The following is a 26,936-nucleotide window of genomic DNA, read 5'->3' as shown; positions in this document are numbered from 1 at the left end:
GAATTGGATACGACGCATGTATGTACTTTTGGTCGCATTTGTACTAATCAGCGTGCACATGAATTAGACAAAAGATTGTGGATTTTTGCCTCGAGGTCGACTTTGGGTGCCGCCGAATCAAATGTGTGTTAGATCAATGATCCGGTGTCGTCGATGGGCCGAGGCAGTCCGAACCCTCACTATACCCAAAGAAGACTTCAAATATGGCACTATCTTACAAACAGCTCTCGGATCTTTTGTGACGTTACACATCTCGCGCTAGCCACTACCATCAATCATTGCCACCTTGATCTCATCGATATATGGATGCACGTTCCCTTGCTACTTGAATTCATGCCGAAGTACTTTGATCTCAGATATACCTCACACGTTACTTCGGTGATATAAGCGCTAGACAGTGATATATCAAGCACGAATGCTATCGCTATACGTCTACCAAGTTACCCCGCTCTCTCACCCCCATCCTCCAATAGCATGACTGTAGTCTCGAACGATCCCACTTGGTGGCCGACCATCCATGCGAATATTTTTTACAGCTATTTCGTGGGTCCGTGGAGAGTCAGCCGCATGATGACCCTGATGACTCGATTAACCTTGGCTGCGGTGTTATACGATTGGGGTGAGTAAGATTAAGTTTGAAAAGACCACTCACATTATGGGATTTCTAGGACTTACATTTGGACAGGAGGTAGGTCGCCACCATTACAGTAGCAGCCATCTCGCTGACAACTTTTATAGGTAGAACTGGTCTAGGTGAGTGGACTTCCACATCATGAGGGCGATGTAAAAATATCATAACTGATTTGCGGAAGATGCAACGGTGGTCTATGATGACTGTTGTGTATCTCGTTGTATGTAGTTTGTGTTTTTAAGCGTGGTCAGCAAGTTGTGCTGACGCGAACATATCCTAGGCACGATATGTTGCAGTAGGATTCTCCGTGTACGTTCGACGTCTAAGCTATTTGTGTTATACTCATCGTCCATCTTTACATTCAGGATCGTGATTTTGCGTATGTCTGTCCGCATGGACTCTGTTACTTTCTTGTGACGGGCAGCATACAGACACTGTTCCAACAATTTCGATGACAGATGCAGCGAGTATTCCACAGCGATACCTTCCATTCACGTCCAATCAACTAAACTACCATGTAGGGGTGAGTGAGATTCTCGAACAAGTTGGTTCAATATAACGACTCGTACAGTTGTGAGTTTCTTGCGAGTCTGTGATCCCCCGAAGCTGATAACTGATGTTGCTGGATTCGTCAGGCCTTACCATGTACGAGGCACTGGAATGCATGGGCGATGTTGTAGATATAATGCTAGGCGGTGAGAATTACACCACCGTGATATTGACTTGACTGAAATACTATGCAAGTCATCATGATTGCTCGCTTGCATGCCATGTATCGGCGATCCAGAAAGGTGCTAATATTTCTCGTTGTCATCTTCCTGGCCATCAGAATCGCCGTCGCAGTGATGGTCGCAATACAGCTGATGCATGCCTCAGGGGGTAAGCTTTAATTATGTATGAGAAATTCAAGTGCATCAGGCTCATTCACACATGCCAGAGGAACTTGTTCTCTCCGGCAATTTTCTGTGCATCATTAACCTTGCGGGAGATTCCCTATTTATGGGTCCCACGACATGGATACTTGGCATTGTATGGGAGGTCCTTGCATTGTGTCTCGCAGTCTGGATTGCTGTAAAGCACTTTCGTGAACTGCGACAACACTCATCAGGAGGTATCATCGGGGACTGTTTCATGATGTTAATTCAAACTCACGTTAATTACTTTGCGAGGTGAGCTCATAATTCGAATGCGATTCTCTTTTTCCGCTCACATTCTGCACATGCTAGCTTTGTTGTTATTGCTTGCCTCTATGTTGCTCAATTGTCTCCAATGCTCTCAGCGGTACGTCGATCTGTCACCAACCTCTCCCTGCGCTCGTGATTCATCAATTCCATAGGACGAACTGTCTTTGGACGTTCAGATTTATGATGGTTTCGCTCAAATCTTGTACATGGTACAGCTGTCTGTGCTGGGACCACGCCTTATCCTCAGTGTTCGAGAATATTATGCGAAACTTGTGGCCGACTCTGATACAGCAACGGCTATGACTTCGATTGTTTTCCAGGAATGCGTCCATGTGGAAACTAGCTGTAGCGTGTAGCGCAGGACATTCTCGATATGATTGCTTTGAAATGGGCAGGTAGTCTGCAGAGAGTGGGAGAATTTGTTTTTATGTATTCCAGGTTCTGTTGTGGTACTTATTTAAGTTGTTTATTGCTGCGATATATATATATATGCCGTACAGGAGCACTTGACGACCTACGAGATATCTATCCCGACGCTGAGCTTCATGCACGCGATCTTGGTAGTGCTATCATGGTCGTAGCGGCTGGTGGAAGCTTGTTCGCCCCTAATGCCATCCCTAAAAATGGGAGCTGGAGTACTATTCAGCATCCCCATTCGCGCTAGCCATTCCAGAGTCACGCACTGAGGACCTTTAGCAGAACTTTGGCTTGTTGATCAAGCTACTCCATTGTGCTCAAGCGGATCTGGTACTGCAGCCATCAACAGCATTGGAATTGGGATGACGAGAGTGAATAGCAAGCGAGTGCAAATGTCAGAGTTCGAAAGTATACAAGCAGGAACGGCTATCTCGTCCCTACCATCCTTGAATTCGCTCCTGACCTGTCTTTTTCGTTTTCTGATCATCAAACTTGTATCTGCTGACGATTCATATTTCATTCTGTATTTATTAGGACGCCCACACTCGCTCGTTTGTTTGTTCGCCATTGCGCGTGCTTCTTCGCTTCAAACGACCACTGTCACTCTCGCTCCGAGTCGTGCCATGAAATGCGCTGCTCACACTCCTTATTTTTCAGATTCTTGATCTCATCAATATCGGTCTCTACGTTTCCTTGGGGCGGGTTTAGATTACGGATGGAGGGAAGATTTCTATTCGATTCTCACTATCCGGCTATTCGCTCCTCAAGCTCCTCGACGAGCTTGATCTTCTATCACCAGTGCATTCATTCAAATTACTTGCTTATGAACCACCAAACTGGATCATCACACATTCATTAACTTCGCATTCAAGCTGTATCACCATCGCCTCTTCATCGTCGCATTCCCTATTACCTCCATTCCTATCTAAATCACTTGACCGCTCTTCCTTTGTACAGCCAACCCCTTCTCTTTTGTACGACTTCATTCCCTTCCGGTAAGGGTACTTGAGGGTAGGGGTATGGGTTTGGATTTGGAGACCCCTGTACCCCTGGACAATTGGTAGTACCCCTGGGCCTAGGCATAATACATCCCCAAATTGATTACCATAGGAGTGATTGATAAGTATAAAATTTTGAAGTTCTCAACAATATAATGGTTATTGGGCTTTTTGGGATCTTATATTGTGAGTTAGCTCTTATTTGAGTATGATATAAGTGAAATACAATCAAAGGAAACATTTAAGTTAGTTTAGATGGTTCATAATGTATAAGATTTACTTGCCCATGGTTTGAGTCTCATCTACACACTTGGCTAGGACTCAAGAAGCATAAATTAAAGTCAGCCTACTATATCTTCTAGCCTAGATGGTGATAATACCCCTGTACCCTTGTGATACCCTTGTACCCTTATAATACCCCTGGGTTACCCCTGACCCTTGGTCTGAGGGGTAAGACCCTCCAGGGGTAGGGGTGTGGGTTGGGCTTATGATACCCAGGGGTTTACCCCTGCTGATCCCTAGACGCATGTATGTACTTTTGGCCGCATTTGTACTATTCAGCGTGCCCATGCAAAATTTGAATGCGATGGAAGAGCATTGCATAGAGTCACATCGTGAACGTCCTTGTGAATGTTGCATTGAAAATGGGCCCACGCTAGGTTGATGAGAGCGACAACTCAGGATAGCCAAGTGGACACTGGACAGTACAAAGTGTATTTCCAGTCCGTGTTGTTGTCATTTAGCGGACGTGCAATTGAGGGCAGCAGCAATAAATCAGTAGGACCATAGGCGAAGGTTGGGTGAAGTGTCGGAAATCTCCAGGGGTGCCTTGCAAGTGTTCCTTATTGGGACATTAATTTGATGACTGACAACTACATTGCATCCGTATTCCCATAGGGTGTGAGTTATTTTAGGGCGCTTGAAAGGATGCACGTGTCGCTTACAAGTATTTTTAGCGCTTCCAAGTTGCTTCCAAGGCTTCGGTGCATAAGATTCAGACTGAGTTCGTCGGAAGTTGCCGATATTAACTGTCATGTTAATACAGTTATGGTGAATGATGCTAACGTCGAGTCGACTTATAAAATTTGTTGCCTCTACTATCTTCTCAGTATTGTCTCCTCCCTTTCTGTGTCTGTATTTTTAACAACACTCCTGTATGGCGCCAAGCAGAAGCATCGCAAATGGTCCAGCCAGGCGATGCAAGTATACTGTCAATGTACTAAATATACCCTCGGCCTCCAACAACCAAATTCATTGTCAATACTGCGATAAGTCGTTCTCATCTCGCGGGATACGATCTCACGAGCAAAGTTGTTTGAGAAGACGAGAGAAAAAGAAGGATGATGATGAGTTTGCAGTGCTTGCAGCGCAGGCGGTTGAGGAGCAAATCAAACGGAAAGGTACGTGGTGAATTGTGCTTCTATCGACTTAAAGCAATAGTACTAATATCTCTTACCACACAATCATCAGAGTTACGTCGAAAGAGAAAGCGTCTTCTCAAGGAACAAGCGGCTGCGACACATAATATTGGCTCCCCATCGTCAGACCCTTCAACGTCATTCCAGGATCGTGCAGAGAATGTGCCCGATGAATTTATCGTGGGCCCGTCATTTGAAACGGTACCAGATGTTGATGTGATGAGCATCAGTGGAGACTCACGGCAATGTATGTACTTTGACTGATCACAATGCGCTCCTCATCCATTTTTTTCATGATTCAGGTGCAGGTTCAGATTCCAGCATGGCATCTCACGCTCCCACACCCCTTGCTCTATCCTCGCTTTCAGCAGTACCTTCGGTTCACTCTGATCTCGATACATTTAAGACGGAGTATCACCCAAAATCTGGTCGTGCAACCTCCATCGAGACTTTCTCTACGTTCAGACACAACCAAGATCAGCAGCCGCCTATCATTGACGAAGAACCTTGGCAGCCATTCAGCTGTCATGCAGACTTTGAATTTGCTGAACTTGCACACAACGCTGCCCTTAACAAGGACCACACAGATGCGCTATTACAACTCATCTGGAGAATCGTTGATGGTCAAGCAAACATTACCTTCAAGTCCCACCGCGATTTTTCTGTAGCCTGGGATAGGGCGACTGGCCAGATGACACCTGTAAGAGGAGAATGTCGCATTTCCCTTTTGTAGCTACCAATACCTTTACAGTTCGAGAAGCATACTATCACGACCTGGCATAAATGGGAAGACCTCGTGTTTCATGTATATACATGCCCATTGTGGGACTGGGCTTTGGACTTATTACAGGACCCATTGCTGGCGCCGCACTTCGTTTGGGATGCGCAGCGGGTATATAAACACGATGGGACACGTTACGAGCACTTTTACCATGAACCTTGGACTGCGGATCGCTGGTGGAATGTCCAAGTATGACTTATTTTTTGTACTATCATTCATTAAACAATACCCTTTCTTGCATGTATTACAGTCATCTTTACCTGAAAACGCCGTCCCTTTCGCATTTATTCTGTATGCAGACAAGACGCACCTCTCTTCCACTGGTACAGTCAAAGCTTATCCGGTCTTCGCTCATTGTGGAAACTTGCCCGTTGACATTAGAAACACTGACGGGCTTGGTGGTGGGCGGATGGTCGGTTGGTTACCAATAGTACATCTTTAAATTTAGGAACTGAAACCAGTCTCGTTACTCCTGAGTTTCTTTCGCACAGGTTCCCGACGATTCTGAAGAGGACGGCAAGCTGTCGTACATGAACCTCAAACATGTTGTATGGCATGAAGGGTTTTTTAAGCTGCTCGAAACCATTATACTCTACGCCAAGACAGGGTATGCACATCTCTGTTATGATGGTATCGTTAGGTGGTTGTATGCGTTCATTTTGCTCTTATCTGCTGACTATGAGGAACAGTATGTTGTATACTAATTTCTGTAGACAAATTTCTGATTGGTCAACGATAGATGTGTCATGGCACTGATACGGGGGACGAATTGTCATTGCCCATGTCCTATTTGCCTTGTCCCATCTGATAAGCTGTATGACAATGCTTCAACTTATCCAATCCGAACGCCCGAAGACGCACAAGCTTGCGTAGAACTATGGAATAGGGACAAAATGGCTGGAGAAGAGGCATTAAAAAAACGGGGCCTTCGGCCAGTTATGGCCGGTACTCATTATTATATTCTTGATTGAATCTGACTTTCTTTATTGTAGAATGTCTTTTGGCGGCTCCCAAATTCCAACCCACACGAAATGATCTCACAGGACCACCTTCACGTGTATCATATAGGGGAATGGGGGAAACATTTATTTGGTGAGCTTAAACGACACGCAGCGGCTCTGGGACGTGGTGCTGAGAAAAAGATTGATGACCAGTGAGTTGATTTATCGTACCAATCTGCTCACCATCTGAATCCGACTATTCAATTGCCTATAGATTTGCTACCTTCACACGATGGCGCAATTTGAATCATTTCGATTGAGTTACTAACATTACCTACAGCGACAGTAATAAACTTAGGGACATTTCTAAGGTACAACACATTGATTTGACATTGACAGACCACTTAAATTTGATTTCGATAGCAAATTTTATATACCACCCAGAATGTACTGGCGCGCATGGATGATGAAGCTGGCTATGCACTTTTACGGTGCATAGCGAGTTATCTCCATATCGACATGTATGTATCTCTCGATGTGCACACAGAGAGCACAATCAAAGCAGGAAAAGCCGAGGTTTTGGAATTTCAGATGCATTTAGAAGTATGTTGTGTTGATTCCGTGTCTCCGGTCAATGTAGTGTACTGACAATAGCATTATATCATAGGAATACATCGCAATTGTCGATGAGACTGATCCAGATACGATTAAGAACTGAAATTTCCCCAAAATGCACGCCTCAAAGCACATATTTGATGACATCATAGCGAAAGGTGCCACTCGCAACTTCAGTACTCGACCGAATGAAAAGCAGCATGGACCAATCAAGCGTTGGTATCTATGGCAGACTAATCGTAAGGACATTGCTAATCAGGTATGACATCGCCTACTCTGAAAGTTTACTTCCCATCAATAACTTAAACTTCGTGTATACCATAGATTATCGAACTCGATCATAAGAGCTTTGTTGCCGAATTTGTTCGCAGCCGTATCGACTATCTTGACGAGGAACGACACAAACTTACACTCTCACGGGAAGAACTCGAGGAAAACGACAACGACAATGAGCCATTTGAAGCTCACCTGCATATCGGTTCGCCCTTGAGGAATCTTACCAGCCTAGCACAGGTAGAGGAAGAACACAGGTCAAATCGCGCCTTCGACCAGTTCAGGAAGAAGCTCACAACATTTTTGAATCACTTCCTACCCTCCCACCACATACCATTACCAGACGGAATAATGTGGTTGAAACTTTCAGTGCAAGACCTGGTGAATTTCCTTCATTCTGAAGTTTTAGTTGAATCTCTGATACTGCGTTTTTTTCAAAAGATACATGAACATCGCTATCTCAAAGTCCAATATGAGTCGACCGCTACCTGGAAGTTAACCACCAACTATCTGCGATGCAGTCCAAGTTTTCATGGCCATGAGTGTCATGACTGTGCTCTAATCCGCACGCAGGACAAGGATGGCTGCGATAAAAATATCTTTGTTAAATTATTATTCATGTTCAAGCACATTGTTGGCAACCGCACCTTAGATCTCGCTTTGGTTCTTCCCATGGACGCTTCACCACGTCGGCGCCTCCTAGATCGAGACCTGCGACTCACTCGTCTGCATGCACGGCCCGCAGCTTCATCTGAATTCATCACCCTTCATTCAATTATTCATGGTGCTTTGCTTGTCCCAAATTTTGACAACAATGGTGATTATTTTCTTGTTGACTATATCGATACTGACATGGTTCTTCGCGTCCAAAGGAAACTTATATAACTTATCATTCCATCCTCCAGCAGGAATCCTTGGGCCATCATCTCTTCGGTCTGCCTTCATGCTCGCTTCCAAGGTCATCTGTGACGACACAGTTACCATCTTTTCGTATCCGCTTTCATGCTCGCATCCAAGATTATCTGTGACGATACAGTCACCATCTTTTCGTATCCGCTTTCATGCTCACATCCAAGGTTATCTGTGACGACACTTACTCCAACAAATCAGCGTTGGACACAGTCTGCTTGCTTGCCCAGAGCATCCTTCATCCCCAAGTAAGCACCCTCATTTCATTGCATATGCTAATGGTTGTGCATCTGGCTCATCACCCATCTCTTTGCTTGTCCAGAGTACTACCCCATTGGCAAGGAAGCTCCCCCATTCCATCGCCTATGCCAACATTGTGCACCTGGTATTACCTCCACCCCCATCCAACTCCCACTGATGAGCAAAGCTCCCTCATTTCGTCGCATTGCCCTTCCCCACACAAAACTCCAGTCCTCCATCAATTTCGCTGCTCCCACCACTTGGGCATCTTTGGGTCACCATCTCTTCATATCCACTTTCATGCTCGCATCCAAGGTTATCTGTGATGATACAGTCACCCTCTTTTCATATCCACTTTCATGCTCGCATCCAAGGTTATCTGTGACGATACAGTCACCCTCTTTTCGTGTCCACTTTCATGCTCACATCCAAGGTTGTCTGTGACGATGCAGTCACCATCTTTTCGTATCCACTTTCATGCTCGCATCCAAGGTTATCTGTGATGACACTTACTCCAACAAATCCTGGAGCAGCTACTTGCTTATCTACGCTCTTCACTGCATCAAATTCCACGGCATCTGTCACCTTCACTACTCTCAATCTCGCCTATTGAACCTGCCTTTTATATCAATACCACGTACTCCAGACACCCGCCACCCTCATTCTCCTCTTTCGTCACTGCGCAAGGTCTTGGAAGCACGAGGTCAGTTTGTTCATTAATCATCACTTCCAAGTGGATATGCGATGGTTATATTATGTTTCTGATAAGGGTACGTGTTTTGCTACCATCTTATTACATCAACAGGGTCTGACACTACCCGAACAGCGCTGATTTAAAGTGTGTTCAACTAATTCAGATGTTCCCAGCTTGCTCTTCGTTACATTCTCTAAACTGCCATGCCTCAGCGCGCCCAAGGCGAAGACTTTACTCAAGATATTCAGAATATAGATAGCAGCTCCGCTGCTGACTCGACAGATTCAGACAGTGACCAGTCCAACGATGATTCAGATTTATTGCATGTTCATACTGCAATTGCAGCACCTCCTCTCAATGCATCAGCCGAAGATCTTCGCAAGGCAAGTCTTTATGTTGTGAATGAACGACAGCAGCTGATCAATTGTCTCTATTAGGCACTCGAACTTGCACAAAGGCTACTTCTAGATATGCGAGGAAAGTACCGGGAGGCTCTGAAGAAGAACGCTCTCCTTGAGGCTACACTTTCAAAAGGTCAGAAGACAAAGCTCACCAACAAGGACCTCGCACTCGCCGCCAAGGAAGATACCATCAAGAACTACGGATGCAAGTTTTCTGTCACACACTGCCTCTGGGTCGATACCATCATTTTCCCCTTGCGTGCGCCACCTCCTAGGATTGATCTCACAAACAAAGAGCGGTGGCTCTCTCCGATGTCAATACAGGATGGCATCAAAGCCAAAATCTTTCTTTTTATTCTGCCAGCAGACCACAACATGATGGCCCATAAGAACTTCGGTTCCCATGTAAGTAGTACATCAGTGTACGAATCGTGAATCATTCCTGCTGATCGTCTTTTAAGTTTGTCAAAGGCGTCAATAGTGTTCGTGCCGAAATGATTTCTGATGTCAAGTCGTGCGCAGCCGCCATTTTCAATCTCGACGCAAAGTTCTTCATATGAGGGTATGCACGGGATTTGGAGCCTGCATGTTGCGCCTTGCTCCTTAACCCTCAAGGTGCATACACGAAGTTTGCACCAGTTCTCTTCCCTCGTCCAGATCGTGTCTCCCGAGACGACTTTTTCAAAACATCAAAGCTCGTTTATGTACGTTCTTCTCCTTTCTGACACACACATCCTGAATAGTCTGAGTAGATCTTGAAAGCGTCTCTTTTTGGCCGATCCTCGCTAGCTGCCAATGCACCTCCAACACCTAAAACCAAAGCTAAGATATGGGAGTTACGTGCCATAACTCCAGGCCTCATCGCAGCAGCAGCAATTGTTGTACATTCGTTAAATCTACCTTGCAGAACACGTACTAAACTAGGCTGCAGGCTATCTTTATTCTTTCTGGCGACAAAGAGCTAGTCGAGATAGGTGACAAGTCTCGAATCTCGTACAAAGAGTACCATAACTACTACCATCAAACTCTGATGACCGGCGGCGCCTGGGCCGACAGCATTTACACCTTCTTCAACAATTCCCTCTTTGCTACTTCTTCCTCTGTAGCTGCTCTGGGCTCAGACTTTGTAGGTGTGAGCAGCGGTCCACACAATACCTGGGAAGAGGATTTCGAGCATGTGATGGAAATGGGGGGTGATTTGCCAGAAGTTGATGCTCCCCAAGCCATATCACCACTCACTGACGAAGAAGATACCCCACCGTCAGCTGTCTGTCGTGTCGCCAACTTGAATGCACCTAATATTCTCGCACCTGAATCTATATCTGCGGCTATGCAAGGTCTTGCTGTAGCAGATTCACAGGACCGCGAGCTATTGCCACCTACGCCTGCACTCAACGATTCAGGCTCGCGGGCACCTGGAATGCTTACCAACGATTCAGAGTCTGGTCCAGGTGCTCTCGTTCAGAAGCCCAAGCCCAAGCCCAAGCCAAGGCACAAGACCAAGGGTGGAGCCAGGGCCGAGGATTTAATGTTAGGTGCTGCTGACGAGGATCTGGCATTGGTGCGAAGGTCTGGCCGCGCAAAGAAATAATAGTATTAGTCTAAGACTGACAATGGTCCTTTGATTTGTCGATGATTCATTGATACTTACTATGATTGTGACTTGCTTACATGTGTCTCGTGATTCACTCAGACAGTTTGACTGGAAGAAAAACAATAATTATTATATTACGCTCTGTGAAGTCCAATAAGCGACTGCTGGATGGTGAGTACTGACAATGTCAGACATTGACAACAACGACAAACATATTATATAATAAGTTATTATGAATCAGCTGTTGTGACACTTAGACTTGAACTTGTTCAACCACCGTCACTGTAGTTTGATATTATGTCGTCGACGATGACGTCCAAATCAACATTTGTTTTCATTTCAATTCATCCATATTATTGACAGACTCTGACATGATTCATTGACAGATTTTAAAGATATTATTACTGAAAGCCTGGACCAATTTTGGTCCAGGCATTCTCAATTAGTTGCAAGTGTCTCACCCTTAGACTGTCTTGTCATCTGCCTCCCAATGGACCACTCCCAACGTCTCCTCAAATATTGATGTTGTACCATCGTCTACCTCCACTCCCTGGACCGTCTCCTGAGGCTCTCTGCACTCCCGTCATCTACCTCCGCTCCCGTCGTCTACCTCCACTCCCGTCGTCTACCTCCGCTCCCGTCTCCTGGAGCTCTCTGCACCCCATCGTCTACCTCCACTCCCGTCTCCTGGAGCTCTCTGCACCCCGTCGTCTACCTCCACTCCCATCTCCTGGAGCTCTCTGCACCCCGTCATCTACCTCCACTCCATCTCCTGAAGCTCTCTGCACCCCGTTGTCCACCTCCACTCCCGTCTCCTGAGGCCCTCTGCACCCTGTCATCTACCTCCGCTCCCGTCTCCTGGAGCTCTCTGCACCCCGTTGTCTACCTCCGCTCTCATCTCCTGAGGCCCTCTGCACCCCGTTGTCTACCTCCACTCCCATCTCCTGGAGCTTGGTACCGTCGTCTGCCTCCCCATTGTGTGTATTCATTTGTCCAAGGTTAGTAAGACTGATCTTCTATCTGTATCGTCTTCAACTGAACCCTCCCCGTTGGGATTATCATTTCCAGAAAATTATGATTGTGACGGAGACCACAATTCAAAATGCGAGAGATTGGGGGGAAATGAGAATGATTGGAATGCGATTGGGGGCATTTTCATATATTATCATTAGTAGTGTTATTATATTAAATAATCAAAATGATCCAAATTTGCTCAAAAGACTTAGATGATTTTAAGGCCTTGGAAGGACCTTGTCACTTGCAATGATGTCCCAATTAGGGTACATAAATATTGCTCGAAATTTTGCCCTTGCATTGGAATGGTCCTGGGACCCACTTGCAAGAACCCCTATATCGCTTTCAAGCGGCTTCCAAAATTTTCGGGTTGTCTTCCAAGCGAGTCGTAATGCCGCCGGCAAATTGAGGCCTTCCAATCCATTTTAAGGCATGCCAACCAAAATTAGAAATTTCCGACAAGGCAGGTATCAAGTGAATGCCTCGATCGAGGATTAGAACACAGCATATCAAAACTTACCTTCGGGAACTTCCGGTACACCACAGCCACAATTGTCAAGTATAATAAAAACTGCCTTCGTCGCCACACAACATCAGTGATCGTGTTTTATGACAAGGACTTCCTTTTGGTCGCGTCCGTACTAATCAGCACGTAAAATTAGACCTGTGCTCCTGTTGCAAGAAGATATATCCCCGATGGCACATTTCTACCTGGATTCATCATGCTGAAACACTTCAATTTCAGATATCATATCATCCCTGACATGGGCACCTTAATCCGGTAATGTAAGCGCTAGATGGTCGTATATTAAGCACGCATGCGATTGTTATACGTCCACTAAATTTCCCCGCTCACTCACTCCCGTCCTCTAACAGTATGACTCTAGTCTCGAACGATCCCAGTTGGTGGCCAGTCATCAATGCAAATCTTATTAGCAGCTATTTCCAAGGTTCGTGGAGAGCCAGCCGCACGATAACTGTGATGACTTGATTAACCTTGGCTGTTGTTTCGTAGTTGCCGCATGTGCTGCGGTAGTGTATGATTGGGGTGAGCGAGATTAAGTATGAAAAGACCACTAACATTATGGGATTTCTAGGACTTACGTTCGGACAAGAGGTGGGTCGACACCATTACAGGAGCAGCCATCTCGCTGACAGCAGTTTTATATGTAGCTGGAACTGATCTGGGTGAGCAGACTCCCACATCAAAAGAATGATGTGAAAATACCACAACTAATTCGTGGCAGAGACAACGCTGGTCGCTGATGACCGTTCTGTATCTTGTTGTATGTAGCTTATGTTTTTAAGCATTATTAGCAACTTGTACTGACGCGAAATTATCCTAGGCACGATATCTTGGAATAGGATTTGGCGTGTACGTTTCGACGTCTAAGTCATTGGTGTTGCGCTCATCACCCATCTCTCACGATTAGGATCAACATGTTGGGTATGTCTCCTAGCATAGATTCTGTTTCTTTCTTGTGATGTGAGGCATACAGGCAATCTTCCAACATTTTCGATGACAAATTTAGTGAGTATTCCACTCCGATGCTTCCCATTCCTGTCCAAACGACTGAACTACTGTGTAGGGGTGAGTTATATTCTCGAACAACTCGTTGATTCAACATAACGACTCCCACAGTTGTGAGTTTGCTTTATGCCCGTGATCCTCAGAAACTAGTAACTGATGTTTGCTGGATTTATCAGGCCTTATCATGTACGACACATTTAATTGGACGGGTGACGTTGTAAACGTAATACTAGGCAGTGAGTTATACACCTTCCTGATTCTGTGATATTGACTTGATTGAAACTTCATCCAAGTCATCATGATCACTCGGCTGCATGCCATGCATCAGGGATCCAGAAAGATGCTGATATTTCTCGTTGTTATCTTTCTGGCCATCAGAATTGCCAATGCAGTAATGATCGCAATACCGATAAGCCATATTTCAGTGGGTAAGCTTTAATCATGTATGAAAGATTTAACTGCACCACCCTCATTGACAAATACTAGAGGAAACCATCCTCTCCGGCACTCATCTGTGCGTGTTTGTCAATTCGGGAGATTCCTTATTTCTGTTTTCCATCACTTGGATACTTGGCACTGTATGGGAGGTCCTTTCACTGTGTCTCGCAGTCCGGATTTCTGTAAAGCACTTCCGTGAACTGCGACAACGCTCAACAGGAGGTATCATGGGGGACTGTTTCACAGTGTTAATGCAAACTCACGTTAGTTTCTTTGCAATGTGAGCTCATAACGTGAACATGCTTTTCTTGTTCCACTGAAGTTTTGCACGTGCTAGTTTTTTGGCCATCTCTTGCTTCCAGATCACTAGTTTATTCTCTTCAACGTTTGCAGGGGTATGCCGATCTGTCACCGACCTCTACGTGCATCCATGATTCACCAATTCTATAGGACATATATTCCCTGGACGTTCAGATTTATCTTGGTTTCGCTCAAATGTTTCAGGTGATGCAGCTGTCTGTGCTGGGACCGCGCCTCATCCTTAGCATTCGAGAATATCACGCCAAGCTCGTGGCCGACTCCGACATAACTAGCGCTATGACTTCGATTGCTTTCCAGGAACGCGTCCATGTGGAAACTAGCAGTAGCGTTTAGTGCAGGACATTCTCGATATGTTTTTTTTGCGATGGGCGGGTAGTCTGCAGGGGTGGGAGAATTTGTTTGTATCTATTTCACGTACTTGTTTGAGTTATTTGATGTTATCTGATAGAGACGCAGCTCTGTGCAATGTTTCTACTGGTGCTAGCTGCCTGCCCATACTTGCACCATGCGGCCAGCTGAATTATACAACGACCTTACTACTTTACTTGAAGACAGTCGACACACAGCTCAAGTCTTTATAGCGAGTTTGATAGGAGAAGATCAACTAGTTCATTACTTTAGCCGTCGGAAAGGAGTTCTCCGTAGATTCACGTACACACTCCGAGCTGTCCTCATCCAAACTCGTGGCACTAGTGCTGGAGTCTGCGGGAAGCGCTCGATTGCTACCTTCAGTACGGACTCAGCTGCGAATAGATAATGCCGCTGGTGAACATAACTTTCGAATTCATATTGATCATGAAGTCGTTTACCTGCAACAGCAAACAACGTCACGTCATGATTATATCGGCAACACCAAAGTCCATGCGATCTTGAAGTTCCTCCTTGCTGCAGTCAACAAGAGCTTCAAGCGGAATTTCAAGTTTCGAGAGGAAGTTCTGAAACCCATTCAAGAATACACGTGTTGATGCCCATCGGAGTTTCTCTCGGGCATCTCTTGTACCCGGATGAAAGTCAACAAGCGCCGACGCATTTATGTCTGTTGCATCTTTCGACCCCTTCATGATGCTGGCAGACTCCTTGTGGTTGCGTGAGCGGTCGTCGAGATATGGGGTCCAATCTGCTTGGTAGAAGAGGACAACTTTAGGGGCAGGAAACTCCTGGACACTCCATCCTCGCGTGTTTCAAGTGCTGCTTGCGAGCGCGCCAGGCTCTGATGAAGGAGGGACATCCGATAGGTAGACAATGGTGAACGCTGAGTGGTGGTACGATACGAACATGAAGTTGACTGATTGCTGGACCTCAACATTGTTGTTCTGGTCGATGCAGCATGTGTCGCTCCACGCACAACGTTGCCCCCCATCGCGAGCCACTTTGCAGAACTTCTGCAACTTCACAACTGTTCCGACAGGATTCAAGTCGTATATGTCCCTGCCCTGAATGTCGTGCAGTAGCGGCTCCGTCCTTTCCCATCTATGAGACAACATGGCCCAGCTGAAGTACTTTGCGACTGCTTCTTTGATAGGCTCCGTTTGAAGGGGCGCATGTATGTCCAATGAATGAAAAAGCTCTTTGTACTCTGTGCTCTCCGTGAATGCGTTGATCTGCGTGTCCCGATTGCACAAACGTCCGGTAGATGTGTTGATTAGACGAAGGGGGGCGTTTTCCAATCGGCCGTGAATAGCTCGTCGAATAGCATCTTCTACTTCCAATGGACTGACATATTGTTGGCGTAGCTCTGCAAGTCATCTTCAAGTCGGCGCTTGAATTCTGCGGGGCTTACGTCGTATCCGTGGGTCGGGCACATCATTCAACTTGGAGAGCATGATTGCGAAGACCTTGAATGCATCATCATAGCGTTGTGCTCCGCGAAGCGCTGTATGCTTCAATTCGTACCCGAGACAAGACGAAGGGCTAAGCTCGATGACCTACGAACATCATCACAAATGTTAAAACAACGACGAATGTCGTCCGCACCTTTTCCGCATCCGAAAGGGCCTTCGCACAGAGCTTTTGGCCAAACTTCACCCTACTGTGACGCGCAAGGCATGACAAATCCATCCTGAATGCTTCAGGAAGTGTGTTCTTGATCGACCAGAGATGAACATTCCCATAACCGTCTCCACTCGCGAGCAGTTCTTCACCGGGAGAAATCGCAACTCAGGAAACCCAAGTGGTGTTCAAGTGCCTGTCCTATCTGCTGGTGTGACTGTGTGCTCCACAGGAGCACAGTCTTATCGTGCGAGGCGTTGACGTTCTGGAATATTAGATTGATAGTGACGCATGCCACTGGTAGTGTTCTATGAAAACTCGGTTAATAGTTAGGTCGATGACTCAAGGCCGAAATTGACAGGCATAGGTGGATAACGTGGATAGCTCAGGTAAAAGGTATATGCGTTTAAGATTTGTCTTCAAGCTGATGCCTTTGCCATAACGGCGCTCGGTCATGCCAGGTCCGGGTCCGAGTCCCCGACAGCTATGGGACATGACCATGACTGCGGACTAGTATAGGCCGAATTCATCTGACAAAGCCCGGTGACGCCCGGGGATTTGAATGAATGAATATTTTTTTGGCGGATGATCTACTGTACCGAGCATCAGGCCTAGGGTTTGATACAAGTTTAGGTTTAGTGATGGCGCACTGCAGTGAACCTACTGCTACGTTCTTACCCGGCTTCAAGTTCTACTGATTATATTGTTTAACATGCCGGTATAACAGTACGACTCGACCCCCGTGGACCAAATACTGTGTGTTTGCGCACAGGCACCCCCAGGTTAAAACTTTCTCTGACTCTCTTTAGCGATGCGATATGATTTACTCCACCCGCAGTAGACACGGGAACTAGTATGGTTTTTCATGATGGAAGATCCAGTGGCGAAATGAGTCGGATGAATGGTGATGGAAACAAGTTAGTCTTTGTTTGAACGTTCCAACTTCCAGTGTAGATTCGGGATCAGTCACTAGCCCTTCCAGTGCGTGGCTGCGAGTCATGACAAAAACTCCTACTTCAGTACAACCAAAGGATGGACGGGTATTATACGTTACTCATGTTGGCAATAAAAGGTGATACAACTGGTACGAATTTCATCGTCATACGTCCACCAAGTTCGCCACTTACCCACACACATCCTCTAATAGTATGACCATCATCTCAAATGATCCCAGTTGGTGGCCGCTCATCGATTCGCATATTATATTCAGCTATTTTATAGGTCTGTACTAGCACAGAGCCAGTCAGATGATAACGGTGATATGCTGATTTGACCTTCGCTGCATTTTTGCAGTTGCTGCCTCGGTTGGCGTAATATACGATTGGGGTGAGCAAGACTGTATGAAACAATTGTTGATATCCTTATGGTTCTCCAGCACTTGCATTCGGACAAGAGGTAAGTTGATGCGATTACCGGAACGATAATCTCTCTGAAATAATTTCATAGGTTGAATTGATTTGGGTGAGCAGAGTGTCTTATGTCTAAAGAACGACAAAACAATACTATCAATCCGCAACAGAAGCAACACTGGTCCCTGATGACAGTCCTGTATCTCACTGTATGTAGCTCGTGCTGTAAGTTTGCTTAACAAATTGAGCTGATGTGATGATGTCCTAGGTGCGCTACATCGGAGTAATATATGCTGGGTATGTTTTGAGAGCTAAGATCCGGTGTTATGCTGATCGCCCATCTCTCACCGTCAGCATGAACATACAGAGTGCGTCTGCTCATATACATTATTTGTTCCTTCTGGCTAATGGCACACAGTGGCTGTTCAGATAATACCGCTTAAAGATGCAGTGAGAATTCCGTAGTTTTCCCTTCCGTACCCGTCTAATCAACTATCATGTAGGGGTGAGCGACATTGTTGAACAGCTTTCTGATCCGCCCTCATGATTGCTACAGTTGTGAGTTTCTTTAGAGTGTGTGAGCTTATCCCTGATTGGATGTCCCAGGCCTTTACATGTATTTCGCGTTATATTGGACGACGTGGGTCCTGATTGCAATCCTTGGTGGTGAGTTTACGCAGTTGCAATACCTCGACTTTGCTGAAACATCATGCGAAGTCATCATGATTGCTCGGTTGCATGCCATGTATCAACGATCCAGAAAGGTTCTGGTACTTCTCGTTGTTGTCTTTACGGCCATCAATATCGCCAACACAGTGATGCTTACAATAAACATGGGATATATTTCAGCAGGTAAGCTTCAATTATGGATCGAATACTTGGAGTGCCTTGGGCTCATTGATGAATACCAGAGCAAGTTATTCTCTCTGGCACCTATCAGTGCGTTGTCGAAAATCCCAAAAATTTGGACACCATCCCTTGGATGATCATGGGTGTGTGGGAGGTCTTCATACTGTGTCTTGCAGTCTGGATTGCTCTAAAGCACTTCCGTGAATTGCGACAACACTCAGCGGGTGGCGTTATTAAGGACTGTTTCACGGTGTTGATGAAAACTCACATGAGTTACTTTGTCAGGTGAGCCGATAACGTGAACGTGGTTCTCTTCTCCGTTAAAGTCCTGCATATGCCAGCTTCGTTGTAGTTTTATGCCTCTCCATCGGTTATCTTTCGCCAACGATGGGAAAGGTATGTCAATGTGTCACTGACCTCCGCATGCAACCACACTTCATTGATGCATTATTTTCCATAGGATCCATATTCTCCAATAATTCTGATTTATTCTGGCTTTCTTGAAATGTTCATCATTGTGCAGTCAGCTGTGCTGGGATCACGCCTGATCCTCGGTGTTCGAGAATATCACGCCAAACGCATGATCGACCCCGATGCAGGACCTAGCCTGATTTCAATTGCTTTCCAAGAGTGTGTGCATGTATCAACTAGCAATAGTGTGTAATAAACTTGATTGTCCTGCAGCTCTTGAGCAAATAGTCTCGACAAAACGCGCCGAAATCTTTTTCTGTGGGGGTGCGGATGCGTCGATAATGTTGAAGGCTAGGTTCTGGTCAAATGATATCAATACACACAGAGAAGACGCGATGGGCTCATGAGCTACAACCTGAGCACATGTAACACTTTCGACTCCTCCACACCACGTTTTTTGAAAGAACTTCAGAACTCCGTCGGATATCTCTCAAAGGCCACCTAGCTTAAAAAGACACGGTCACACTATGCGCTTTGACTCAGGTATGCCTCGCATCATTAAGCTACGCATGCATGAACGTGCTTGTGATCACCTTGAATGGATCATCATCTGTAGGCCAGTTGGCCCGGGCGTGAGTCAGCTGAGAAAATAAGGTAGCAATCCATAGGACATTAAATGAGGCAAGAAGATGAATCGAGTATGAATTGCTGAAGAACTGAAGCGGTGCACTGTGCCTTTCCTCTCGCGCGCTGCCTAAGCAATCGTATGAACGATTGTCATCACACAGAAAAGAAGGACCAGTGGTTGGTGCAAGTGTGCGTGGGCAGCTAGTGCCAATAGAGATATTCATTGATTTAAACATTACCAGCACATATAGCAAATCACTTGACTAAATAATACGACGAAAACTTTGTATGTCTCCTTGAAATCTACTTCGGGACACCAAATGACGTCAATCAATACTTCAAGAAAGTGAGATTAAATAAAAGTAAATTTCCCTGCTCTTTGGAGGGTACCAGACAACCGTTAACTCCACCGAGTATCACACACCACCGCCGGTCGATATATGCACACGCTGCTGGAAAGCGATTGAGGCCATACCAGTTGCTACATCAGAATCGGTCACAAGCTTAGCGTGGTATTCTCGAACGCCAAGGATCAGGCGCGGTCCCAGCACAAACATCTGCACGACTGCGACAATCTGCATAGACCCAGAAATAATCTGAACATCCAGGGAATCGCCCTATAGAAACGATAAATTGTGGTAGTGTGCATAGGTAAGTGAAAGATTGACATACCGCGAAGACTGTTGGATAGAAATCAACCGCGAGATGGAAGCAAGAAACAGTAACAAAGCTACCACATCCGACCCCGTCAGTGGAAAAAAGAACAATAATCACAATATGAGCTTACCTCGCAAAGTAAACTACGTGAGTTTTTATCAACACCGTGAAACAGTCCTGGATAATCCCTCCTGCCGAATGTTGTCGCAGTTCACTGAAGTGTTTTACCGCAATCCAAACTGCAAGACACAGTGCGAGGACCTCCCACACAGTTCCGAGTATCCAAGTGATGGAAAGTAGAGCTATTATGCGTTCTGCATAGTTAATCTGGCACTGATAAGTGCCAGAGAGAATGAGTTCCTCTGGCATTCATCGATGAGCCTCATGCACGTTTGTGTTCATCCACAATTGAGCGTACCCTCTGAAGCATGCATCGTTGACATTATGGTGACCACTCCGTTGAAAATATTGATAGCCAGGAATGTGACAATGAGAAATATCAGGATCTTTCTGGATCCTTGATACATGGCATACAACCGAGTAATGATGATGACTTGTAGCATGTTTCAGTCAGATCAATATCACTGAGGTATCGCAAGTGCAAAGCTCACCCCACAGCATCGCAACTATCACAAAACCTGTCCAATCCCATACGACGTAGATAATCCAGCCTGACAAATCCATCCAGCAACCAGCTTCGGGTAGCACACACTCCAAACAGATGTCAGACTCACATCTGTTGCAGTATAGCGTGACAGTCATTATTAGACCAAGAAATTAGCAAAGAACCACACCCACTGCTATAGGGCATCACGGTTAATTGGAGGGGAATAGCAAGCATCTGTGCAAAAGACTCACCGTATCTGTCAATGAGACGGTCGGAACACCGACTATATGTCATTGGTCAGAAGAAGCACAGAAATGTACTAAGGAGACATACTCAGCATGTTCAGCCTGATTATGAAAGATAGACGATTAGCGCAACAGTAATTGTGTAGCCTTCTGAACGTACACAGAAAATAAGATTCCAAGGTAGCGCGCCTAGGATACTTTCAAGTCAGCACAACATGGCAACCACGACAAACAAGCTACATACACCGAGATACATAGCTGTCATTACGGACCAGCGTTGTCCCTGGAATCATTTGTATTTTCATGCGTGTTCCTCTGATACCGAACTCTACTCACCCAGATCAGTTCCACCTATAAAGCCATTCTCAGCGAGATGGCTGATCCGGTCATACCATCGTACCTCTTGTCCAAATGTGAGTGCTGAAAATAATGGTAAGACGTCAGCAGTCTTTTAATGTTATCATGCTCACACCAATCATACATGACTGCAACAAAGGCGGCGACTGCGAAACCACAGTCAAGGTTAGATTGAGTTAGCTTCAACATCTGACTGCCCTCCACGAACCTATAAGATAGCTGCACAAACTATATGCATTGATGGCCGGCCACCAAGTGGGATCATCTGAGACTACGGTCATATTGGTAGAGAATGGGTGTGGGTGAGAGGCGAACTTGGTGGACGTAAGACGATGGCATTCGTACTAGTTATACCACCATCCGGTACGTAGATCAGCGAAATTTTGAGATCGGGAGATGATGAACGTTCCTGCTTTGATTGGTCGAAGTAGATATTCTTGGAAGAGATAGAAGATGAGAAAATGATGGCTCAGATGCAAAATGGCTGAAGGCGATGATGTTCTATTGACACACCATCAGAAATCTAGAGATTTGAAGAAGTTGATGGAATCACTCGCCGAAACATGCCACACTTAATTATCATGCAGTTGATGCCCTTCTGTTGAGTCACGCTTTCGTAGGGTAGCCTGAGTGGAAATGTGGATTGGAACGCTCTTTGTATTTCGCATGAACCAGGGCTACTATCAGGCTCCTACCCATCCGCAGCCGGAGAGGTTAGAGGACGGAGTGCTATTACATCTATGTTATATTACATCAGCGTGAAAATTTAAACCCAGCCCAACCTTATTCCTCAACCTCTCCAGCAGCGGCTGGAAGAAAACATTTGTAAACAGTCTCAGCCACAGCGGCAAAGACCTGCGGCAATTGAAAAAAACTGAAAATCGAGTAGGTATATGTACGTTAATTAAAATATATATAGTTATTATTTCCATCTGCCTCGGAGATGCGCCTCGGAGATCAGATAGATGCAATCACAGATAGTGATGTGCACGGCCCAGCTTCAGGCCATGGGCCGGCCAAAGCCGAGCCTGATTAGGCCGAGCCAAGCCGGGCCCAAGTCAGGGCCTGACCACAGCCCAGGGCCCGGCTTGAGGTGTTGAAAAGCCTGAGCCGGCGGCTCAGGCCGCGGCTTTTTGTCCCTTATCGGCCTCGATATTTGCGACCATGTAACTATGAAAACAGGGTCAGTCCAGCTAATCCACCAACCATGTACATCCCTCCATTCGATACCACCTCCTACTCCATACTCACTTCGCTACTTTCATCTATACCAACTTCTCTACCATCCATACCGGAAACATTGACCACGAGAACCTCTTCTCCATCTACAACGTCGGTCATGAATCTTTCCACTCCAGGGCAACAGACATCCAGCCAACAGTCAACTTCAGACAATCCCCAAAACGTTACTCCACAATCCTCGCAGACTAGTTCCTCTGATTCACCAACTCCCACATTACCAACCACGTTCCCCGGAGGCTCTCCAACAACAGTGCCAGGTGCACAATCTTCCCATATCCCACAATCTCCGTGTGGAAGTCCTGTGAACACTACTCTTCACTCACCGTAAGTCGTTAGAGCTATGACCGAATGTGTTGACCTTATTGTGTGATTCTAAGCTTCGCTGGAGTTGCAAAAAATGTCATAAGCACGACATCGCCAATTACACACAGTGGGGATGCGTTCTCTTCGATCACCTATACTTTGATTGGTACCTCTACTATTACAACATACTCCTGCTTTGGGTCTACCTCAGCACTCGTGACCCTGACATCATCTCCTCATCCTCTTCCCTCCTCCTACTCACGTCTGTCGTCCGCACTCATTTGAGCCATATCAGCAGTTGCTGACATGCGCTGGGCGTTTGCGCATGGTGTTCGTGGTGTTGGGAATGGCGTGGTGGAGCTTCTCAACCTGGTTACCTGGGTGAATTCACGCGCGACTCGGAGTACCAATTTACATTGGTATGTGCGTGTCGTTGATTGCTCACCGTTACAAATATGCTTAGATTGAATTTTAGATCATTTTGTTCTTGAAAGCCATTGTTGAGCCCAAGCCGAGCCGCGGCTTTGGCCTGGCTTGGGCTCACAGCTTGGCCTGAGCTTTTGCAAAGCCCAAGCCCCCCAAAGCTGGGCCTAAGCCGGGGCTTTCAGGCCAAGCCGGGCCCGCACATCACTAATCACAGAAGCGTTCAATATCATCGGCATCTCACTCTCGCAATTCCTGAACGAAATACTGTCCAATAATATTTATTCAAACAACGAAATAGTGGTCAATCTTCTGACCAATGGTCATCGCATCACGGAGCTTCTTGTGAGGAACTCACAAATGACACAGGAGTGGGCAAGCGGCATCATGAGTGATGTATGTATGCGGGAGATTGTTGATCTGTCAGCAAAGAAACACAGCTCTCATTTTGCTGTGTCACACACCTCTGTAGAACAACTAGAGGAATTTAATATGGATCTGCTTGGGAGAGGCATGCAGCGGCTCGCACCAAAACTGTGGGGTCTGTTAGATAAGCTGCTATTCGCGGGAAAGAAGTCTGTTGGCATAGCAGTAAGCACCGAAGGTCCGGAAGATAGTGATGAAGACGATGTCTATTGGGAAGCGTTTGGTGACAGAGAATTGGATGGGTCAATGTTACGGACTAGGATAGTTCGAGCTCTCCCTAGGCGGATTGCCTAATCTGATAGCGGGCTCGCTATTGGAGAGACGGGGATCTTCTCTCGAATGAGAGGTTCGGGGGTTCCACTTAAGGTAGCGTCGGCTTTCCTTAAGGTGCGGCTTAGACTGAAGGACTGGGACTGTCTTTCAGAGGAAGTTCTGGATAAAACCTAGTAGAATCAAGTAGGGAATATACATGATTCTGTCTGCTCTATATACTGTCGTCCGTGTGCACAGACCAATACTACGTTCGGTAGGTAGATGTAAGTGTGTCTATACAAGGGCATCTTATCTGATGCCATGCGGTCGATTATCTATACATGAGGCTTACCATGCCTCTCTTATCTGTCCTCAAGGCGTAGCATGCCTTTGAGTTTAACTGCGCATGCTGAGGCATGCGGCTTCTCTTCTGACCATGAGGCAGAGCTTCCTCATGATCCGGGTCGAGGACCATCTAGGTCCGATCAGATGTAGCCTAGGCTGGTCTAGGTCATCTAACGGCATCCAGGCCGTTCTAGGCGTCTCTACGAGTCTCCGTTGAGTCGGTAAGTTTTCCAAGACGGTGCATATGGTGGGATAGGGGCTAAGGTCATGATGACCTCCGTAGGAGGGGTTCTCGGTTACATGTTATTGTAACAGTCAATGGGAGTTTCGGCCGATGCATCAGCGAGACAGGAAAAGATAATGGCGCATCATAATAAACGTGAGTGACATTAAATGTGCATGAAAATGGGGGACTTACTCCTCTACTAGAAAAAGGTCGTTATTTTCAGCATAATCATGCAAACTGCAAACCAAAAATCAAACACGTTTCAAAGCATCTTTGGTATCTTTCTGCAGTCCACACACGCACCTCAAAAGGTCATAGAGACACTATCACGGATGGGAATCTGTGTCTCCATTGATTCGATCAATACAGCCATCACATCGTTGTCAAAGGAGGCTCACCATGGCATTTCTGCTCTGGGGCGGACCCTTCTCGCATCCTATGCATATGATAATTTTGATGTGGACCTTAAATCAACTGTTCATACAGTTGACAAGTCAGAAGATACGCTCAAACATCTTACCGCTGGCCTCCTTTTTCCGCTACAGCATGGTACTACTCTCGACAACTTGCATTGCTCGAAAGCCTTGTGGGAAAGATCGCTACTCAACCCGCAAGTGGATTCAACGGACACGGCAACCAAGAAAGGATGGAAGGATCTGCTTACCATACATCCAGACCACTTCAACTCCTGGAAGATCCTTTCTGACTTAATTGAGTACGGGCCTACATACTTCCATCAATTCAAGGACCGCCTGGGACATCTGGAGTCAGTAGAAATGATCCCTGTGGCCAAAACAAAGATTCTAGCCTCACGAGCGATGGATATCAGTAATTCAACGGTAGCTGGGAACATCAACTCAGTACTTGAGTTATTGAAGCAGGGAGATATTGAAGATCCGGCAGAATGTGACCCCCTGCAAGGACTAGATGTATCAGAGGACGTCACACTATTCCACGGCGACCTTGGCACAGGCAAATGACTCCAAGCAGCACTCCAGCGACGCGCAATTGAAAACACACCTTGGAATCGCCTCCAGCACATCATCTTTATTCCAGGTTTATTTCATTTGAAGATGGCGAGCGCAGATGCCATCTGGCGCACCTTCTTGCAGCATTTCTTGGCGCGACTAGATGAGAACGCTTTGATGCGGGATGTTGGGATTCTTCGACCTAAAGAAACAGGTATATATGGCTCGAAGCCTGGGTTTCGTAGAATGCACCAGCTCATCACCTATTCTGGTATCTGCCGGCGCCTTGATTGTTGGAGAGTTGAGGTAAAAAAAATGTGTTTCCTCACATGTGGACTTGGATTCCTTTGCAGCGTCAGAGCCGCTATTTGATGATATACTTGCGATGGCAGATGTAATTGCAAAGGAGTATGTTGCTGATCACAGACTTCAGCGGATGAGATCAAAAGATGTCACTCAGCGTGATGGAGAATATGAAAACGCGCTGCTCCTCAACAAATACATGCTACTATACAAGGAACTTTCATACGCTATGAATATTGGGGATATCGGGCGAGTGGAAACGTGCATTGTTGCGTGGATCCTGATATTTAAGGCAACCGGGAAGCATAAATATGTGACGCACATGTCAGATTTTCTATCCAATGTTCACTTTGTATACCCAGATGGCTTGCAGTGAGGTTGTATCTTTTTTGGTCAAAACACGAGCTGATTCAAATTATGGCTTAGGAGAGCCGTTCGATATCATATTCTTGTGAACCCATCGGGAAAGGCAGGCAGCTTCCGAGCCATTGACTGGTGCATGGAATCAAATAACTTGTATACAAAGGTGACTTATTTCTACTAGTATACCACTGGAATACATTGGCTAATCACGTCTAGGTTATTCACGGCGGCAAGGGCCCTAATCGCACCATAGACCGTATAATCTTGGAATCCCCCCTTGTACAGGTTTATCGTAACTTACAACGGGTTTTCGAAGAAAATTTCTTGCATTTACACCTCACAACTCGACACACTATCGTTGACATGACGCGGACGTTCAACGAGCTCTGTAGGTACATAGCACAGCACTCCCCGCATGAACTGGTGCTCGGACGAAAAAGCAAACACTCTATTCCCGATCTCTACAGTAAAGGTCTCGAATTAATAGATAAACAATGTTTGGATGCTGGAATAGAAGAGGGGGGAACATTAGAGGAGCATCCGACATTAGAGGACGTAGCAGTAGAGCTGGGATTGTGATAAAGACTTGGGGTT

At 46.0% G+C, this 26,936-nt stretch overlaps 11 protein-coding genes across 11 annotated transcripts; 7 read left to right on the top strand and 4 right to left on the bottom strand.

The window, feature by feature from the left end:
* The first annotated feature begins 657 nt into the window (after window positions 1-657).
* On the top strand, window positions 658-2,326 carry HD556DRAFT_1526291 (uncharacterized protein). The gene is made up of 10 exons (XM_041309301.1): window positions 658-692; window positions 743-753; window positions 813-851; window positions 912-940; window positions 997-1,010; window positions 1,267-1,326; window positions 1,376-1,510; window positions 1,569-1,800; window positions 1,858-1,912; window positions 1,968-2,326. Exons 3-10 carry the CDS (start codon window positions 813-815, stop codon window positions 2,169-2,171), a joined length of 768 nt encoding a protein of 255 aa, XP_041161756.1. The 5' UTR covers window positions 658-692; window positions 743-753; the 3' UTR covers window positions 2,172-2,326.
* A 727-nt stretch (window positions 2,327-3,053) lies between these two features.
* Window positions 3,054-3,758, bottom strand: HD556DRAFT_1307001 (uncharacterized protein; the record flags this gene model as incomplete). Its single annotated transcript, XM_041299985.1, has 2 exons — window positions 3,054-3,307; window positions 3,611-3,758. The coding sequence occupies 2 exons, from the start codon at window positions 3,756-3,758 to the stop codon at window positions 3,054-3,056; spliced, it is 402 nt and encodes a 133-aa protein (XP_041161755.1).
* Window positions 3,759-4,576: 818 nt separating this feature from the next.
* HD556DRAFT_1431370 (uncharacterized protein) lies at window positions 4,577-8,143 on the top strand (the record flags this gene model as incomplete). The annotated part of the gene is made up of 12 exons (XM_041305005.1): window positions 4,577-4,630; window positions 5,055-5,348; window positions 5,400-5,540; window positions 5,680-5,859; window positions 5,921-6,117; window positions 6,169-6,364; window positions 6,422-6,582; window positions 6,711-6,741; window positions 6,794-6,973; window positions 7,116-7,244; window positions 7,310-7,639; window positions 7,700-8,143. 12 exons carry the CDS (start codon window positions 4,577-4,579, stop codon window positions 8,141-8,143), a joined length of 2,337 nt encoding a protein of 778 aa, XP_041161754.1.
* A 306-nt stretch (window positions 8,144-8,449) lies between these two features.
* Window positions 8,450-8,938, top strand: HD556DRAFT_1210425 (uncharacterized protein; the record flags this gene model as incomplete). The annotated part of the gene is made up of 2 exons (XM_041296554.1): window positions 8,450-8,722; window positions 8,900-8,938. Coding segments are annotated over 2 exons (312 nt in total), but the record flags the coding sequence as incomplete, so codon positions are not given.
* Window positions 8,939-9,304: 366 nt separating this feature from the next.
* On the top strand, window positions 9,305-11,093 carry HD556DRAFT_1306999 (uncharacterized protein; the record flags this gene model as incomplete). Its single annotated transcript, XM_041299984.1, has 6 exons — window positions 9,305-9,499; window positions 9,539-9,907; window positions 10,025-10,064; window positions 10,118-10,206; window positions 10,255-10,383; window positions 10,434-11,093. The coding sequence occupies 6 exons, from the start codon at window positions 9,305-9,307 to the stop codon at window positions 11,091-11,093; spliced, it is 1,482 nt and encodes a 493-aa protein (XP_041161752.1).
* Window positions 11,094-11,559: 466 nt separating this feature from the next.
* On the bottom strand, window positions 11,560-12,085 carry HD556DRAFT_1306998 (uncharacterized protein; the record flags this gene model as incomplete). Its single annotated transcript, XM_041299983.1, has 3 exons — window positions 11,560-11,668; window positions 11,726-11,836; window positions 11,940-12,085. 3 exons carry the CDS (start codon window positions 12,083-12,085, stop codon window positions 11,560-11,562), a joined length of 366 nt encoding a protein of 121 aa, XP_041161751.1.
* An 834-nt stretch (window positions 12,086-12,919) lies between these two features.
* On the top strand, window positions 12,920-13,877 carry HD556DRAFT_1360098 (uncharacterized protein). Its single transcript, XM_041302601.1, has 9 exons — window positions 12,920-13,060; window positions 13,126-13,158; window positions 13,208-13,227; window positions 13,284-13,298; window positions 13,358-13,396; window positions 13,457-13,557; window positions 13,610-13,641; window positions 13,700-13,754; window positions 13,818-13,877. Exons 1-6 carry the CDS (start codon window positions 12,988-12,990, stop codon window positions 13,541-13,543), a joined length of 267 nt encoding a protein of 88 aa, XP_041161750.1. The 5' UTR covers window positions 12,920-12,987; the 3' UTR covers window positions 13,544-13,557; window positions 13,610-13,641; window positions 13,700-13,754; window positions 13,818-13,877.
* A 1,426-nt stretch (window positions 13,878-15,303) lies between these two features.
* HD556DRAFT_1360082 (uncharacterized protein) lies at window positions 15,304-16,166 on the bottom strand. The gene is made up of 2 exons (XM_041302600.1): window positions 15,880-16,166; window positions 15,304-15,796 (listed from the first exon to the last, which is right to left on the bottom strand). Exons 1-2 carry the CDS (start codon window positions 15,941-15,943, stop codon window positions 15,582-15,584), a joined length of 279 nt encoding a protein of 92 aa, XP_041161749.1. The 5' UTR covers window positions 15,944-16,166; the 3' UTR covers window positions 15,304-15,581.
* Window positions 16,167-17,537: 1,371 nt separating this feature from the next.
* Window positions 17,538-19,405, top strand: HD556DRAFT_1441534 (uncharacterized protein; the record flags this gene model as incomplete). The annotated part of the gene is made up of 13 exons (XM_041306319.1): window positions 17,538-17,610; window positions 17,683-17,715; window positions 17,765-17,784; window positions 17,836-17,850; window positions 17,909-17,947; window positions 18,007-18,035; window positions 18,093-18,106; window positions 18,345-18,404; window positions 18,456-18,590; window positions 18,650-18,872; window positions 18,929-18,983; window positions 19,048-19,219; window positions 19,272-19,405. 13 exons carry the CDS (start codon window positions 17,538-17,540, stop codon window positions 19,403-19,405), a joined length of 1,002 nt encoding a protein of 333 aa, XP_041161748.1.
* A 636-nt stretch (window positions 19,406-20,041) lies between these two features.
* Window positions 20,042-21,772, bottom strand: HD556DRAFT_1441533 (uncharacterized protein; the record flags this gene model as incomplete). The annotated part of the gene is made up of 13 exons (XM_041306318.1): window positions 20,042-20,242; window positions 20,298-20,355; window positions 20,413-20,644; window positions 20,701-20,835; window positions 20,894-20,993; window positions 21,141-21,172; window positions 21,223-21,236; window positions 21,295-21,323; window positions 21,379-21,417; window positions 21,471-21,485; window positions 21,535-21,554; window positions 21,605-21,637; window positions 21,700-21,772. 13 exons carry the CDS (start codon window positions 21,770-21,772, stop codon window positions 20,042-20,044), a joined length of 981 nt encoding a protein of 326 aa, XP_041161747.1.
* Window positions 21,773-23,342: 1,570 nt separating this feature from the next.
* On the top strand, window positions 23,343-26,921 carry HD556DRAFT_1431369 (uncharacterized protein; the record flags this gene model as incomplete). The annotated part of the gene is made up of 8 exons (XM_041305004.1): window positions 23,343-23,366; window positions 23,871-24,038; window positions 24,912-25,322; window positions 25,455-25,649; window positions 25,707-25,995; window positions 26,030-26,351; window positions 26,406-26,505; window positions 26,559-26,921. 8 exons carry the CDS (start codon window positions 23,343-23,345, stop codon window positions 26,919-26,921), a joined length of 1,872 nt encoding a protein of 623 aa, XP_041161746.1.
* Between the last annotated feature and the right edge of the window lie 15 nt (window positions 26,922-26,936).

This window comes from Suillus plorans (assembly GCF_016647745.1).
Source record: "Suillus plorans strain S12 chromosome Unknown HD556scaffold_19, whole genome shotgun sequence".
NCBI classification, from domain to species: Eukaryota; Fungi; Basidiomycota; class Agaricomycetes; order Boletales; family Suillaceae; genus Suillus; species Suillus plorans.
The sequence above is the reverse complement of the archived record's forward strand: the minus strand, read 5'-3'. Positions and strand labels throughout refer to the sequence as shown.

Bases quoted from the DNA above. Each gene is read 5' to 3' on its own strand.
- HD556DRAFT_1526291 (XM_041309301.1), top strand. From the start codon at position 813: ATGCAACGGTGGTCTATGATGACTGTTGTGTATCTCGTT. The intron at 1,327-1,375 runs GTGAGAATTACA...ATACTATGCAAG, and splicing joins TGTAGATATAATGCTAGGCG to TCATCATGATTGCTCGCTTG. The intron at 1,511-1,568 runs GTAAGCTTTAAT...CACACATGCCAG, and splicing joins GCTGATGCATGCCTCAGGGG to AGGAACTTGTTCTCTCCGGC.
- HD556DRAFT_1360098 (XM_041302601.1), top strand. From the start codon at position 12,988: ATGACTCTAGTCTCGAACGATCCCAGTTGGTGGCCAGTCATCAATGCA. The intron at 13,061-13,125 runs GTTCGTGGAGAG...GTTGTTTCGTAG, and splicing joins TATTAGCAGCTATTTCCAAG to TTGCCGCATGTGCTGCGGTA. The intron at 13,159-13,207 runs GTGAGCGAGATT...TGGGATTTCTAG, and splicing joins TGCGGTAGTGTATGATTGGG to GACTTACGTTCGGACAAGAG.
- HD556DRAFT_1360082 (XM_041302600.1), bottom strand. From the start codon at position 15,943: ATGCGCCCCTTCAAACGGAGCCTATCAAAGAAGCAGTCGCAAAGTACT. The intron at 15,797-15,879 runs GTCTCATAGATG...CTGTCGGAACAG, and splicing joins TACTTCAGCTGGGCCATGTT to TTGTGAAGTTGCAGAAGTTC.